The sequence below is a fragment of the Coregonus clupeaformis genome, chromosome 27 (genome assembly GCF_020615455.1).
Source record: "Coregonus clupeaformis isolate EN_2021a chromosome 27, ASM2061545v1, whole genome shotgun sequence".
In the NCBI taxonomy this organism is placed as follows: Eukaryota; Metazoa; Chordata; class Actinopteri; order Salmoniformes; family Salmonidae; genus Coregonus; species Coregonus clupeaformis.
In genome coordinates this window covers 19,536,366-19,552,550 of record NC_059218.1, presented here as the reverse complement: position 1 = coordinate 19,552,550, position 16,185 = coordinate 19,536,366, and the positions used below count along the sequence as shown (strand labels likewise).

General features: G+C 42.8%; 1 protein-coding gene across 1 annotated transcript in view; it reads right to left on the bottom strand.

The window, feature by feature from the left end:
- Positions 1-15,973, bottom strand: part of LOC123481187 (voltage-dependent N-type calcium channel subunit alpha-1B-like) — a 184,752-nt gene extending 168,779 nt beyond the window's left edge. Inside the window, exons 1-2 of the mRNA XM_045208278.1 lie at positions 15,873-15,973; positions 12,874-13,013 (exon numbers count right to left, since the gene is read on the bottom strand). Coding sequence (XP_045064213.1) covers positions 12,874-13,013; positions 15,873-15,887 — 155 coding nt within the window. The 5' untranslated portion in view covers positions 15,888-15,973. The remainder of the gene's footprint in view (positions 1-12,873; positions 13,014-15,872) is intronic.
- Positions 15,974-16,185: the final 212 nt, after the last annotated feature.

Here is a 16,185-nt window from a genome sequence, read left to right as displayed (position 1 = left end):
ATGATTAATAAATTCTGAATAAACGATTTACTAATCCATTAAAAAATGCTTTATTACAAGGTGTCATTATAAAATGCTACCCTCGCTCTCTCTTCCTGTCAGATATGCCACAGAGCGAGGGTACACATAGAGGGCTCTGGGTGAACAAACAGAGCGTTTATCCACTGAGGCGAGACGAGACGAGTGCTTCAGCGCCGAAGCAGCCTCCTGGTAGATGTAATGAGACAGAAGGGAAGGGAAACTGGAGGAGGAAGGCTGTTCTCTGAGCACACAAAGCAAACACTCTCTCCTCACTCACCCTCTGTTCTATGGACACTCACCCTCTGTTCTATGGAGCTGAAGGGAGGCAGACATGAAGCTTTCTCTGAAACCATCCTCTCCAATACACTGTTGTTTGGGAGTAGGAACACGACGCAAAAATAAATTTTCTCTCCCTTTTACAGGCTTAAAATGGCACTCTAGAGATCCATTAGTGCTAGTCAAACAGCCTATTACAACACAGACATGTGATTTGGGTTGTGTTCTGTTGACCGCCACCCTCGGAGGAGAACTCAGGGAGAATGAAGAGGAGGCTGGCTGGCGTCCACTAACAGGAGTTAGCTGCAGCATTCATTATTCACACCGTTGGTGGTTTCACTTCCTCCACATTTGGAGGTCTTGAGGGACATGTTGTGAGAGAGATAAGTGCCACACATAGGCCAGTCGCATCGCAAGGCTTTTATTGTTTTTGTACCATCGATGTTCAGATGTATTTGGACAAATGAAAAACAGCTGATGGGGTTTGAGAGAGACATTTTACTGCCGACAATTTATCCACAAAGAAACAACACAAATATATCCTCATCTTGAGAACAGACAGAGGAGCAAGTAGCTAGAGCCCTATGTGTCTGGACCTCAAAGCCAACATTATAATTTGGCAAGCCTTCCTTGACAGGCCTTCTTATGTATTTGTATTTGTTTGCAGCTTGGAGCCAAAATGTTATGATCGGTGAAGAGACGTTAGCAGTGGGAAACCATGAATGATAAGCAGCATCTCCACTGAGGTCTCTGCCACAGAGCCTGATGAATCATCACAGCTGCCTGGTCAATGTAATTGGTTAAGAGCTCTGATCCAGCGATGAAACTTCCTGGCTCAGAGAGGTGCTCATCAAACAATTCGTCCTTACATACACAGCTTCCTACTGTCAGTCTGGGATTGGCTGCTCAATGCTACCACCAGGGGAAAGGCAGAAGGACAGAGCTTGTTGTCAAATCATGATCTGATCTTTCTATCAGGCTGGTTGGCATACAGGTAGGGCGTTCTGAATAAAATTTTCCAATGCACATCAATACAGACAGATGTGCACAAGTTCAACCCATCAGACTTCAGAGGGGTATTTTGTACCGCTACAGTGACACAGAGAGAGCCATGGCCATGTGAAGAGAGTGACCGAGCCCAAAGCTGACCCTGTCCTCGGGGGATGACCACCCAGCAGGACACTACAGAAAAGAGAGAAATTCCACTATCACCACTTCTCTCTTTCTCTCCTCTCTCTCAGCACAAACCTTCTGCTTCCACCTAAAACGACATAACAATCAGACACAGCAAATCTCTGGCTTTCAGATATGTGATATCAATCATTATGAGACGCATCCTTACAACCACTGTAATCATTAAATTACATGTCATATTTTAATTTGCTCAACCATAACAGAATGAAATCACATTTTGGGAAACCAAAAAAATAAAAACGCACATTCATGATAATTAACAATGAACGAACCATGTGTGAAGAAAAACCTGCCAGTCAAGCACTTCAGCTGTGGCTTCCTCTAGGTGATCTGCTCACAGAAAAATGACAACCACCACTTTCAACAATGCATGACTGCACTACTGCAGGCAAAACCACACAGATATGGTGTTTGTGTGTGTGCTTGTGCATGCGTGAGTGTAGAAAGCTCTGAAGAAGAGCACCTATTCACAAGCTATTCGATTCTGGGATTGGTACCACTGCAAGAGTATATGACGTAACTCTTGACCCCTTCAACTGGAACGTGACATACACTACATGGACAAAGGTATGTGGACACCCCTTCAAATGTGTGGATTCGGCTATTTCAGCCACACCCGTTGCTGACAGGTGTATAAAATCGAGCACACAGCCATGCAATCTCCATAGCCAAACATTGGCAGTAGAATGGCCCGTACTGAAGAGGGCAGTGACTTTCAACGTGTCACCATCGTAGGATGCCACCTTTCCAACAAGTCAGTTCGTCAAATTTCTGCACTGCTGGAGCTGCCCCGGTCAACTGTAAGTGCTGTTATTGTGAAGTGGAAACGTCTAGGAGCAACAACGGCTCAGCCGCAAAGTGGTAGGCCACACAAGTTTACAGAACGGGACCGCAGAGTGCTGAAGCTCGTAGCACGTAAAAATAATCTGTCCTCGGTTGCAACACTCACTACCGAGTTCCAAACTGCCTATGGAAGCAATGTCAGCACAATAACTGTTCGTCGGGAGCTTCATGAAATGGGTTTCCATGGCCGACAGCCGCACACAAGCCTAAGATCACCATGAGCAATGCCAAGCATCGGCTGGAGTGGTGTAAAGCTCGCCGCCATTGGACTCTGGAACAAACGCGTTCTCTGGAGTGATGAATCACGCTTCACCATCTGGCAGTCCGACAGACGAATCAGAGTTGATTGATTGATTTAATTTATTTGACAATTTGTAAAATACATACATAAGGGCGCTCCAGCCGGTGACACCTCCACATACAATTTAAGAAAATCATCAACGATAACACAATAAAGCTTAACAGCTTATTTCCATTGTGGTCTTTTAGAAGAGGGAAGGGGGAACGGGGAATGCAGTTTGGCGGATGCCAGGAGAACGCTACCTGTCCGAATTCATAGTGCATAGCTCAACCGAGCTACTCACTCTCACAACAAACAATCACTCACAAAGGACAAGGGGGCAGAGGGAACACTTATACACAGACTAATGAGGGAATGAGTACCAGGTTTGTGTGATTGACAAGACAAGACAAGACAAATGGAGTGATGATAAATGGAGCGGTAGTGGCTAGTAAGCCGGTGACGACGAACGCCGAAACCTGCCCGAGCAAGGAGGAGGGGCAGCCTCGGCTGAATTAGTGACATGATCATGATGTTCTGGGGCCTGATTTATCAACAGGCATCATCAGCTCATTGTTATGGATGTATCCAAATGAATGTCAATAGAAAACAGCTTAAAAAGACGCAAATGCAACTACTTTGCTGTTATTCTAGCTGCAGTGGTGGTGACTATGTTAGCCGTAGCTAGTTTGCTAGCTAGCTAGCAAGCAATGGACAAAAACATTGCCAGCGAGAATGGAATTTGCAAAGAATTTGTTTTATTTCTACCGGTAAATGTGTGCTTGAAGTATTGCTTTCTTTGGCAACTGTGGTATAAGCGGAATAAACGCCTCCGTTCTGTACATTACCTTGGAAAAATGAACTCTGCTGCGTCACCCATTATTTACAAAGTAATGTACAGAACGTCAGCGTTTATCCCTTACTTATCAAACACATGTTTTCATTGATAAATCATATTATATTTCTGTGGTCGTGAATGCGCACGACAATCCTGCCCGGAAAACGCCCTCCATTAACCTTTTATGGTAACAAAAATGCCCACATTTGCTGTATATTTGGAATAATTTAAATCAGTTATGTCAGAAAAGGAGAGACGTCCTGCAATATGATTATGATTAAGGCCTAAAAGTAAAATAAACATATTAGACGACATGCTGCTATGCGATCTCCTTACCAACGGCAAATGCATCTGTTTTATCATTAGGCCTATGTTGTAATGTTTTATTAGCCTTCCATTATTATAATTCCAATGTATCAAACACCTCCCATTTCCTCCAAACGAACAATAAGCCTATTTGCTTTCAATACACAGTGGTGTAAAGTACTTAAGTAAAAGTACTTTGTTGTTTTTTTGGGTATCTGACAAATTTTACTTCACTACATTCCTAAAGAAAATAATGTACTTTTTACTCCATACATTTTCCCTGACAGTACTCTATACATTTTGAATGCTTAACAGGACAGGAAAATGGTCCAATTCACACACTTATCATGAGAACATCCCTGGTCATCCCTACTGACTCTGATCTGGTGGACTCACTAAACACACATGCTTCGTATGTAAATTATGAGTGTTGGAGTCTGCCCTTGGCTAAAAAACAAGAAAAAGGTGCGGTTGGGTTTGCTTTATGTAAGGAATTTGAAGTGAATTTTACTTTTACTTTTACTTTTGATACTTTTACTCAAGTAGTATTTCACTGGGTGACTTTCAATTTTACTTGAGTAATTTTCTATTAAGGTATCTTTACTTTTACTCAAGTATGACAATTGGGTACTTTTCCCACCACTGGCAATACAGTTGATCAACCTTCTAGAAGTTATGTGCACGCATGGTTTGAGATTTGTGTGAATATACACACTTTCCCGTCATGTTCAAAATTGATAAATACCCATATTTGCGGGAGAACTGGCACACGCAAGGTATAGAGTATTTTTTGTATGCATACACCTTTGATAAATGAGACCCCTGGGGATGGAAGAATCCCTCGAAACCAACCGGAAGCCATTTTGGATGCTTTATGGTACATTAACGAAGTGATGTCATCATAGCTGACGCCCACTCTCATGCAGTGAGTCATTCCAACCATCCAGATCATTGGAGGGTGGTGGGACGTGGCACCTCTTACGTGGCACCTCATGGTTCACCTCTTCCTTTGTTTTCCCAGTGCTACGCCTGCTCCCACACAGGTGCAAAAGAAGTGTGTACTCACAGTGAGAAGGAAGAGAGAACAAAGACCCACTTGCACCTGGTGTTGATTGGCATGGCAGCAGGTATTGTTGCTGTGCAGGTGAACAGGAACGGTGAACAGTTCATCAGATAAGAGAGCTTCTTCTTTTAGGTTACACAGTAACAGACAGAAACACTGGCACATTATTTAACTGGTCATTCATTAAGATTGAGTGTGTGCATTTGTGTGTGTGTGCTCGACTTTGTTCTCAACGCCCGGATGAGATTGTGAACAAATAAACTCGGGCCACAAACTGGAGGGCCCCAGATGAATCACTGCTGCCAGGCAGTCGGACACACACACATCTCAGTGGGAACACACACCTGTAGAAACACACACACCTGGGGAGGTGCAAATAGAACAGGAAAATAGACAGGCTTACCTAATACAATCTGTCCACTCTGATGTGAGTCCATTGAATGTACCAACATGGTTGAGGTGGTGAAACCTCCCCATACAGCCGGACGATGGAGAGTAAAACAAACTCTCACAGTTACTACAGTCAGTGGCCTTGCCACACTAAGTACAGCATTGTGTAAAGCAATATAACTCTTTAGTATCCAAGGAGTTTAGTTCATAGCTGCTGTGACGTGATCATAATTTCCATTGAAAAATGTAGGGGTGTCACTTTGGATATAAAATAAGGTCCCTGGCATCAATAAGGTCCCTGGCATCAATAAGGTCCCTGGCTTAATTTATTATGCCATAACCAACACAACCTTGATTACCATAATAAGGACCTAAATCTGTCCTGTTTAAAATGCTGATGACGTAAAAACCTATTTGATTTTGCAGCACTATTTACAAGCCAGTGCTTTTTATAGGACTCCAGAGATTTGAGGTGCAGAGGTGCAGAGAGCAGTGCTCCTCTCCTGTAACTCTCACAGCACTACTCTGAAAGCAATAGCCACAGAAATGTATCCTCACAATAAAGGACCTTCAGGTGACACTGAAATTGAATTAAATGAATTAAAATGGAGATAAAATATTAAATAGAGAGCGGAAAAGACGATTGAGCAGAACCAGAATGAAATTCTGAATGTGTGCGTGTGTCTGTGTGGTGTGTGGACGTGTTTAACTATACTTGTGGGGACCAGAAGTCCCCACAAGAATAGTAAACGAACAAAAATGTGACCAACTTGGGACATTTTATTAGTCCCCACAAGGTCAAATGCTATTTCTAGAGGGTTTAGGGTTAAGGTTAGAATTAGTGTTAGGGTTAGAATTAGGTTTAGGTTTGGAGCTAGGGTTAGTTTTAGGGTTAGGAGCTAGGGTTAGGTTTAGGGTTAAGGTTTGGTTTTCAGGTTAAGGTTAGGATTAGAGTTGAGGTAAGGGTTAGGGTTATGGTTAGGGTTAGGGGTTAGGGAAAACAGGATTTTTAATGGGACTGAATTGTATGTCCCGACAAGGTTAGTTATACAAGACTGTGTTTCTGTGTGTGTGTTGGTGTGAAAGACAGAAAAAAAGAGAGAGATGAGTGAGAGAGAAAGAAAAACAAAGAGAGAAAGAGAAACAGGGCAAGAAAGAGAGAGATAGATGTACACAACATGACCAAAAGCATGTAGACACCTGCTCGTCGAACATCTCATTCCAAAATCATGGGCATTAATAATTCTGTGAGCTTGTGTGGCCCACTTCGTGGCTGAGCCGTTGTTGCTCCTAGACGTTTTCACTTCACAATAACAGCTCTTACAGCTGACCGGGGCAGCTCTAGCAGGGCAGAAATCTTACAAACTGACTTGATGGAAAGGTGGCATCATATGACGGTGCCACATTGAAAGTCACTGAGCTCTTCAGTAAGGCCATTCTACTGCCAATATTTGTCTATGGAGATTGCATGGCTGTGTGCTCGATTTTACACACTTGTCAGCAACGGGTGTGGCTGAAATAGCCAAATCCACAAATTTGAAGGGGTGTCCACATACTTTTGTATATATCATGTAGATTCCCCTGGAGCACACTGTCCAGCTGACAGGGAGGGGAGCTGGTGTCAGCCTCAATGTGTTCCGCACAAGCACTCCCAAACCGCTCAAGCAAAGAACACTAGAAAACACTAGGCCATCTGAGTACTGGCTGTACCAGGCATACAATCATGTGAGTCCCACAGCCCACAGCCAATAACCAACCCAGCTCAGTCCACTGCCCACGTCTAGCCATCAGGTACAGGGAAATCACATCAATGTGAGAAAAAGCCCAACCATAAGGACCATAGAATAGGATCTCTGTGATAAGAACACTGTGGGTGTGGGAAATATTTAACTGGAAATATTAATTGTATGGGATAACCATAATGGACTAAGAGAAACAGGGAATCGAGACATGGGTTAGTTTTCTTAGCTACAGGTTACTGTAGCATTTGCCTTACTGAGTGAGACCCCTATTAGCATTCTCTAAATAGCATGCTGAAATCACCTCAAAGTGACTTCAAACCAAGAGTGTTAGCTACATAATCCCTTAGAAGTTGAAGAAGCATAGAATATCAGAGAGGATAGTATAAGTTGTTTAGTTGTAGACTATTTTCTCAAGTGGTGAAAAACCTCACAACTCCAGAAGGTTTTAGACATACAACACTGTATAAACTGATAAAGAAACCGATATCAGATACTCTATCAATAAGTGCTACACAATTAATAAAGTACAGTAAGTAAAGTCAATTAATTGTAGGCATGAAAAAAAAAAGACAAATAGAAAGGGAGATGTAGGGTTAGAGACATAGAGGATGGAAGAAGATGTAACACAATGTAAAGAAAGAGATTGTGTCTCCATTGAGACGTGTCGCCACACAGCCAGGGGGAATATGACTATGCCTAGGCAGAGAGAGTCTACACTCACACAACTCTCATGTGCAGAGTCCAAAGCCACTCATCAATGCCAGGGTGTGGAAATAAACCTTCCATCTGTACATTTCAAATGGTCTTTTGATGCCCTTACCAGGAGGGATGACACAGAGACTATTGTTTTACCGTCACTTTCCATCAGGCAGTGACAGGGCAGCACGCCCATTTCAAATGACACCATATACCATATGGTCCGTTCACACAGTCATGTCTTATTCAGCAGAGCTAGCTCCAAATAATCTCATGTACACCTGTAGAGCTTTGTGAGAGAAAAACTGTAGACAGACACAACCAACAGACAGACGGCAAAAGTAGTTTGGCAGAGCCTCAAAGGGACGATTCATTGATGCTGTTAGGGAGTGACCCAACTACGCTTCTCTCTACTGACACTCTAAAGCCCACGATTGTTGGTCCATATTATATGAAAATATATATGAAAGGGCAAAGGATTGAAGGCACTACTTTGAAGTCAGCAAGGGCCATTTCATATTCATAACATTTAGAGGTCTGACATGAACATCAAGCCCAAACGCAGATAACAACAAACAACACTACTGCCAATGTTTTGTCTGCAGGTCACTTTAAGTTTACAGTTAGCTGGAAGGGAAGGCTTTGACCTCACCACGAGAACATTTGATTGTGGTTACCATGCTGTTTCTAAGGGCTGTAAAAGGCCAACTGAGGCCTTGATCAATAAAAGCGATGCCTGACTGTCTCAGAGCATGAACTACTAGAGTAGATGGCGCTCTAACCACAGGAGCACAGTGGAGCACAGACCAGGTAAGCACTCAGAAGGAAACAAAACACAGCTCATAATAGATCCCTCAGTCGACACATAATATACAGTATACACACTTTACATAATAACATCTCCTGTGGATGGCCAAATGGGATGATTTAAAGCTAGCTATCAATAAAACGCATGGGCTTTTCATCAAGATTCAGCAAATAACTGATTCATTACTCTGTTATAGGTTCAATAGACCAAGGAGCCTTTTCAATCAAAACAGGTAACCAGGTTTCTAAATTAAGTAAATCATTAGATTTTCCTGTGTAGTGGGTCTAAAATAATCCACTGTAATTTATTTGGTCGGGTACATGAAACAAACATCCAGTCTTGCAGCGCCAGATGATTTGTACTCCTCTCTGAAAATTTGGTTAGAGTTTAATTGAATGGAGCCCTTGAATTTGACAGGCGTAAACACACTGCTGCCACCAGTGGTTTAAAGCAAGAACAGGCCCAGTGCTATTCTTCATCATGTCATGGACACTCTCAGAGACAGTTGTAGTTGGCTGCTTTGGCTCCAGGTCAGTTCTCTCAGTTCTCTGTGTTCTGGGCTCGGTACTCTATTGATTGGGCCTGTGGCACCCAGGGCAGATGTATTGTCTTATTAGCAGGTGGTAATGCATGATCAGGACAGATTAAAAGGTCTACCACTGCCCGAAGGACCACAATCATTTAGGAATTAGCTATTTAATTAGGAGCAGAAGACTATATCGACAACAGTTATCCCAAGGTTACAGACATGTGGGTGGCTAAGCTAGCACAGAGGAGGACAGAGATTTCAGAATTTTTCACAGTAATGGTTCAAATATAAATGGAAAAATTAACATGTATATAATTGTAAGGCCAACCTACCATGTCCTTCTTGACGTGCAGTCAGGGTAGGCAGGGAAGCAGTGCTTACTTACCCTGTGATAATCGAATAATTGCATCAAAATCTCAGGAAAGGCGGCAGGGTATTCATGCCTTTCTTTCCATCCATTAAAAGCCATTAAAATCCTTGATGTGTGAGGCCTTATCTGACTCCAGGTCACTGTTAATGGGCAGGATCAACATATGCATAGCTGCTTTGCGCATGCTTATTGCCTAAACATGTTGTGTGGCTATTGTTGGGGTAAGCTGTGCACAGGCAACCACCATGGCACACTCTCCTTCATTGCTAGCTGTCGGGCAGGTGAACAGAGTGAGTGCGGGACTGTCCACTTGTCTGGAACGTCATTACCAATTAATATACAAAAACATTATTCCATGTCATAGACCGACCAGGGGAATCCAGGTGAAAGCTATGATCCCTTATAGATGTCACTTGTTAAATCCACTTCAATCAGTGTAGATGAAGGGGAGGAGACCGTTAAAGAAGGATTTTTAAGCCTTGAGACAATTGAGACATGGATTGTGTGTGTGTGCCATTCAGAGGGTGAATGGGCAAGACAAAATATTTAAGTGCCTTTGAATGGGGTATGGTAGTAGGTGCCAGAAGCACCGGTTTGTGTCAAGAACTGCAACGCTGCTGGGTTTTTTATGCTCAAATCTTTCCTGTGTGGATCAAGAATGGTTCACCACCCAAAGGACATCTAGCCAACTTGACACAACTGTGGGAAGCATTGGAATCAACATGGGCCAGCATCCCTGTGGAACGCTTTCGACACCTTGTAGAGTCCATGCCCCGACATATTTAGGCTGTTCTGAGGGCAAAAGCAACTCAATGTTAGGAAGGTGTTCCTAATGTTTGGTATACTCAGTGTATATCTTGTTGGATATACAGTGTTATGTTGTGTTTGCTATTTAGTTGTAAATATGTATGCGAGTGTTATAGCTACTATGGATTACTTGTTTTGTTTGTTGTTTTCAAGCCATGTTAGCAGCTAGCTAGCCATGCATTGATTTGTTTCATTTCAATATAAGATGTTGCTTCGCTATTAAGTTGTAACTAGCTATAACTACATGTATCCTTGATGCTGTGTTATATTTCTGATGTCTGTGATCTGAAAGTCACACATCTGATTAGCTAGCCAGCTACTTCACTTCACACTAGTGCACGGAATAACCATGATCACTGGAAGAATTGTAAATCCATTGTGAAAGGCTATGGAGTTTGCGTTACGAATTATTCGGATGAAATGTGTCCATATATTGGTATTTTAGTGCCACCTATCAATTGTTACTGTGGATGCTACATCGGTCTATAGCTGAGCTCAGTTGAGCAGTGTCATATGGTGAAAAGTGTTTGTCAATTTCGGTTAATAGCCTATGTCACTCTGGTTGTTGGAGCTATCTATTGTATGGTGAACTTGGGCATCATCAAGGTTTGTTTGTGAGTAAATCTAGCTTTAATAATAGCCAGTGCTTACCCAGCCACCGACCTTCCCTCACGTCAGTGGACTAGCATAACTGCTAGACATAGTCTATTTCATATTGCACGCCAGCACAGCCATGGGAACCGCATATGGAGATACAGCACAAACAATCTGATTAATAATGCTAAGTAATTGCATAGGACCATATGAACTCAAATGGATCTTGCAAAACAAAGCTTTAATTACAATAATGAGGTATAATTGTCTGATTGTAATAGCTGTACTATCTAACCTGAGGGAGGATAGTCAATCCTCTTCTATCACATCCTTTCATCAGCTTCACCTCTTCATCACTCATTATGATCACTCACATACTCCCCCCTTACCCTCTTTAAATGCTCAATTTAACCAAAAGGATGAAAAATGCTAAACTGGCCTGTGATCAGTGCTTGTAAATATGAATGTGAGTGTTATAGCCACTATGAGTGTCAAGCCACGTTAAAACCACTCTGCCTCAGGGCTGAGCCTCAGGCATCTCTGTCTGGGGTCCTTCCCTTCCCTCTCCTCTCCACTTCTCTCCTATCAACTCCTCTTCTCTCCCACTCATACCGTATCTTCCTGTCCTCCCCTCCCCTCTCCACCCCACAACCCTCCTCTCCTCTTTTCTCCTCTCCTATCAACTCCTCTTCGCTTCCCTCTTCTCCTTTCCTCTCTATCCCACTCATCCCTTCCTTCTCCTCCCCACTCTTCTCTTCCTCCCCACTCTTCTCTTCCTCTTGTGGAATAATCTTCCAAATTCTCTTCAATGGGATGTTTTGGTGCCTCTAGGGCAATTCAGACTACTGATTGAGGACCTTATTACTGTTTTGCATTTCTTATTTGTATTTGATGTGTATATTTTTGTAATTAGAGGGCTCATCTGTAAAAGAGATATTGGCCTCAGCATGACCACCTGTCAAAATAAACAAAAACATAAAAAATGATTATCCCCCATTCCCCTCTCTGGTCTGTGCCAGTGTCTGAACACCAACAGGGGATACATCATAATTGAAGCGAGTTCAGAGCTGGCGGGGCCACCTCAGATAAGACATTTCATACGGAAATAAAATAAAGTAGACCGACTGATAACACAGCTGATGTTACGACTTAGGAGAGGTGTGTGTGTAGGGGAGGGTGACACGTAGAAGACTACATCAACAGCCTCACTATCTCTCTCCCTCCCTCCAACGCTTCCCCATCTTAATCTCCATTCCTTCCCGGCTTCAGTATCCAGCATGATTTATTTGTTTAGTGAATTTCCGGAATGGCCATTATTTACACCATAAATCCCATCCAGACTCCTTATAACACCAAGCTGGCACAATATCTCCATGCTTATAAATGTAACAAAGCAAAGGAACGGTTACGACTGGGGAAGAGCAACACTGGCTCCCTACTGCAGTGGAGTGTGATACACTTCTTATAGGTGATTATATGGTGTTGGTACTCCACCACTGCTCCACATAGACTGCCCTACCCTCTCACCCCTGTCTGTGGTGGCTCAATCAGAGATAGAGCCATTACTGCTCTCCAGAGCCCTCTGTCTGGCTGGTAGTCTCCATGCTAGCCAGGCACTCTCTCTCAGCCCAGACAGACTAAGAGCTGCCCCCAGACTTTTAACTTATGGTACTCAGAGTATCCATCCAAAACTGTGGAACAATGACACAGTAAAACTAGTGCTGTATCACTGAAGTTGTACAAATTTTCACCTTTGGCCTATTACCTCTGAGCATCCATGGAGCCTTTGCAACAGAAAAAGGAGAGCCAAAACAGATATTCAAAATGTCAATAAAGACTGTGATACCTGATTTATGAAACACATTTGATGAGCAATATTGGACAATTCGTTGGTACAACAAAATTATATTTTTGTATTGAAACGTCGCTTTCGTTTGCTTTGCTATCCTTTGTAGGATTGTGAAGGCCAATTCTGGCCAATTGCAGCAATAAGGAACGCACCCCATACACAACTATAAAACAGACACACACAAGCATGCACATGAACAAATCAGTCTTTCTTTCATCCATCCCATCCCATCTACAAACACACACACCCGGCGGGCCAAGAACTCACCCAGTGAGGACGACCACAAAGTCCATTACGTTCCAGCCGTTGCGGAGGTACGAGCCTTTGTGGAATGCAAAGCCCAAGGCGATGATCTTAATGCCGCCCTCGAAACAGAATATTCCAATAAAGTAGGGCTCTGTGTCATCCTGCAAAGAGAGAGAGGGAACAAGGGAGAGATAACTTTTTGTTAGAGGTAAGAGAGAGGTTAATGAAGCATGGCAGAAGAGAGAGGGGGAAGAGAGTGAAAGAGAGGAAAGGGGGATGGTTTCCTTCACTTTTCTACCCAGCATGCAGAGAATGGGTCGAGGAATAGGACGCTCTCTTGGTGGATGAAAGGTAGAGGAAGAAAGAGGGGTTGAAAACATAGCCTACACAAGAAGACCAACAGTAATCTTGGAGATCATATTTTATCCGTGTGATTTACGCATCCATCATAACACATTATCATTTACATAAGATAATAGCTTACATTTTACTCTTAACGAATCTTACTAATTGTTGGCAAATTAGTATGATTAAAATGTATCAATAAATTATAATTTGATGAGGCTTTTTGGTCTCCAAAAGGCATCTAACGAAACATTCAAAACATAAACAAACTATTTTTATGGTATGAAGATCTTTAAAGTAACTGCCCAGTGTTTCCAGATTTATAACCTATAATCTATAATTACTTACACGATATGAGTGAAATAGTTTTCCTTCCAAAAAAATAATATTTAAGCATGTTAAAAAGCAGCTTTTCTGTGTTGAAATGGTGTGGGCGTACCCCAACAACAGAATGGTGTGGACGTATACCGGTCATTTAAAATGTTCATGCAAGTAGACCGCTGATTGGCCAGCTCATCCTCCTCAGGGAGGAGACATGTTATATGAAGAAATAGCAAGCATTTTTTAAATTGTCTGTTTGAGATACAGATTTGAGGTGGTTTTTGAAGTATTTTTTCTCCAATTTATGCTTTGGCCACAAATACGAGTATAGGACAAGTCAACATTATTTGTATATGAGTTAACAGAATATGAACTTTTAAAAGTGAGATTTTCACTGGGCAAAAAACTATTTGCAGCTAGGATGACTCTTGCTCTTGTTCAAAGCAGTGCTGGAGCAGGCACGTATGACATGACACTTTTTCATTCCCTTCCATTAATATCATGTCAGTGGAGGCCTGAGGTGCTGCTACACACACAGGCACTAGCAGAGGATATCTCACAACTTACACTAACCTCCCTCTCTCTCTTTCTTTCCCTTTCTCTTTTTCCACAGCTCCACGACCCCAACCCTCAATCACCAACCCAGGATTTCCAACGCAAATAATCACAACGAGTTTGACAGGCTTGAGAACAGCGTTAAAGGGTCTGTGACCTTTTCACTTGCTCTAAGGTAAGATCTAACAACAATGAACAACAAGCAAAATAACAGACCTGTTTGATTTGTCACTGTAACAGGAAATGGTGCAGGAAATTGTGTTTTAAAATAACTGGTTTGTTGTTCAGCCAGAGAAGCGAGTCTGGGATTGCTGCTGTCTATCAAGACCACACAGCACTGATGCTCTCAGGGCTTTAATGTAAGGAAAGACACTAATGACAAGCATTGAGACTGACATCTTTGCATCTCTGTCTGCTATAAAAAGATAGCAGACAAAACAATGCTATGCCAAGCCTTACATGATGGCTAGGCTGGAGGGGTCCATCCATAAATGCATGATGTTTTACAGTAGACTGTGTTAACATCTATAATGTAGAGATGTAAAATATTCATGAATAATGAACACTCCATCTACAGTACATGGCTCTGAAGGGGCAAACTGGAAATCACAGGGGACCGCAAGGGTAAATCTCTGCTATGGATCTGAAGAACAACGACTTTTGACAATGTTCTATTATCAGGAGCTCCACTTAACAGACACACCCCAGTCTATTCATCCTGGACCATAAATAGCCGATTGTTTTTCTAATTACAAGGACGCTTGTATTACATGCTTCTACTTGAGAGAAAGCGGGAGGAAGGAGGGGAAATGTATTCTCTCTACTAACACTAATCAGTTTCTCAGGTGTCGAGTAACTTTTTTATTGTGCCACTACACTGCTGCTGATGTTGCATCACTATTATGGAGATAACAGGAGCAGGCGGCTGCATTTGAGGGTCATTAACCTTATTTCAACAAGCTGTTGCAGCAGCGCCTTTTATGCATTTTCCTCCATTCCTCCAGGAGCCACAACATCTTTAAGACCACATCTGTGTGTGCAAAATGCTGAAAAATGATATTTTAGAGAAGCAGCGTCACAATCCTCCCATGGCCGCGCAGCAGCCTCTCCTGGCTTCAATATTTCACAGCTTAAAGGGAGAACAGCAATGGTTAAACGACTCGACTGGCTGAGTTCAAACAGGGGTTTAAGCTATACGACGCGTGTGAGAAGGCAGGGGAACGAAGGCAGGGGAACAGAGGGCCTGGAGAGGGAAAGGGGGGAATCAAAGCCACTCAGTGTGAGGCTCAGCTGACTTACAGAATGAGAGGGGAGAGGAGAGGGAGACGCACATCGCCATATACCCACGCACTAATGAGGAGGGGTGCTGCTCTCCCATGGACTGGAGGTGTGGGTGGCCCAGCTGCCTGGCTGTGTGTCTGGTACTCAGGGCCCTCTGACTGGGAGGAGGAGGTTAGGGATGACTGGGTTCCCTCATCACTGAGCTCTACTCGTGGAAGACTCTAAATGAGCAACGACTCTGAGCGAATTCTCTGTTTCGCTCTGTCTGACTACCTCTTTCCCTCTTGAAAATCACCTAAATAACATTCTACACTTTTACAGCAAACAGAAGACAATACTGTATACGTATATTAATCGGAGCCCTAAGTAAAGGCAGAGAAAGTGTGAAAGGAATAGGGTTGCATTCCAAATGGCACCCTATTCCCTATTTAGTGCACTACTTTTGACCACTGCAATAGGGTGCCATTTGGGACGTAGCCTTAGTTCTCATCCAAAGGGAGGAGTGTTGAGACTCTTACCAGGCGTTCTGACATAGGTGTCTTGTCGCTGGCTGGTAGGTGCTGCTCCAGGGCCAGTACGATGCAGTTGGCGATGATGGTGGCCAGGATCAAGTACTCAAACGGAGTGTGCAGGTTAAGGAACACAAGCCATGATAGAGAATTTCATGCACAATACAAAACACTAACTCCAACTTGTAAGTATTTTAGTCTTAACCCATTGTGGTAAAACATCTATGTATTATTGAAGAATAATTTAGATTTAAAAAAGACATGCAAATACCCAGATTGTGTAAAAGGCTGGTGAGAATTGCCTCAACAGAGTTTAGGTGTG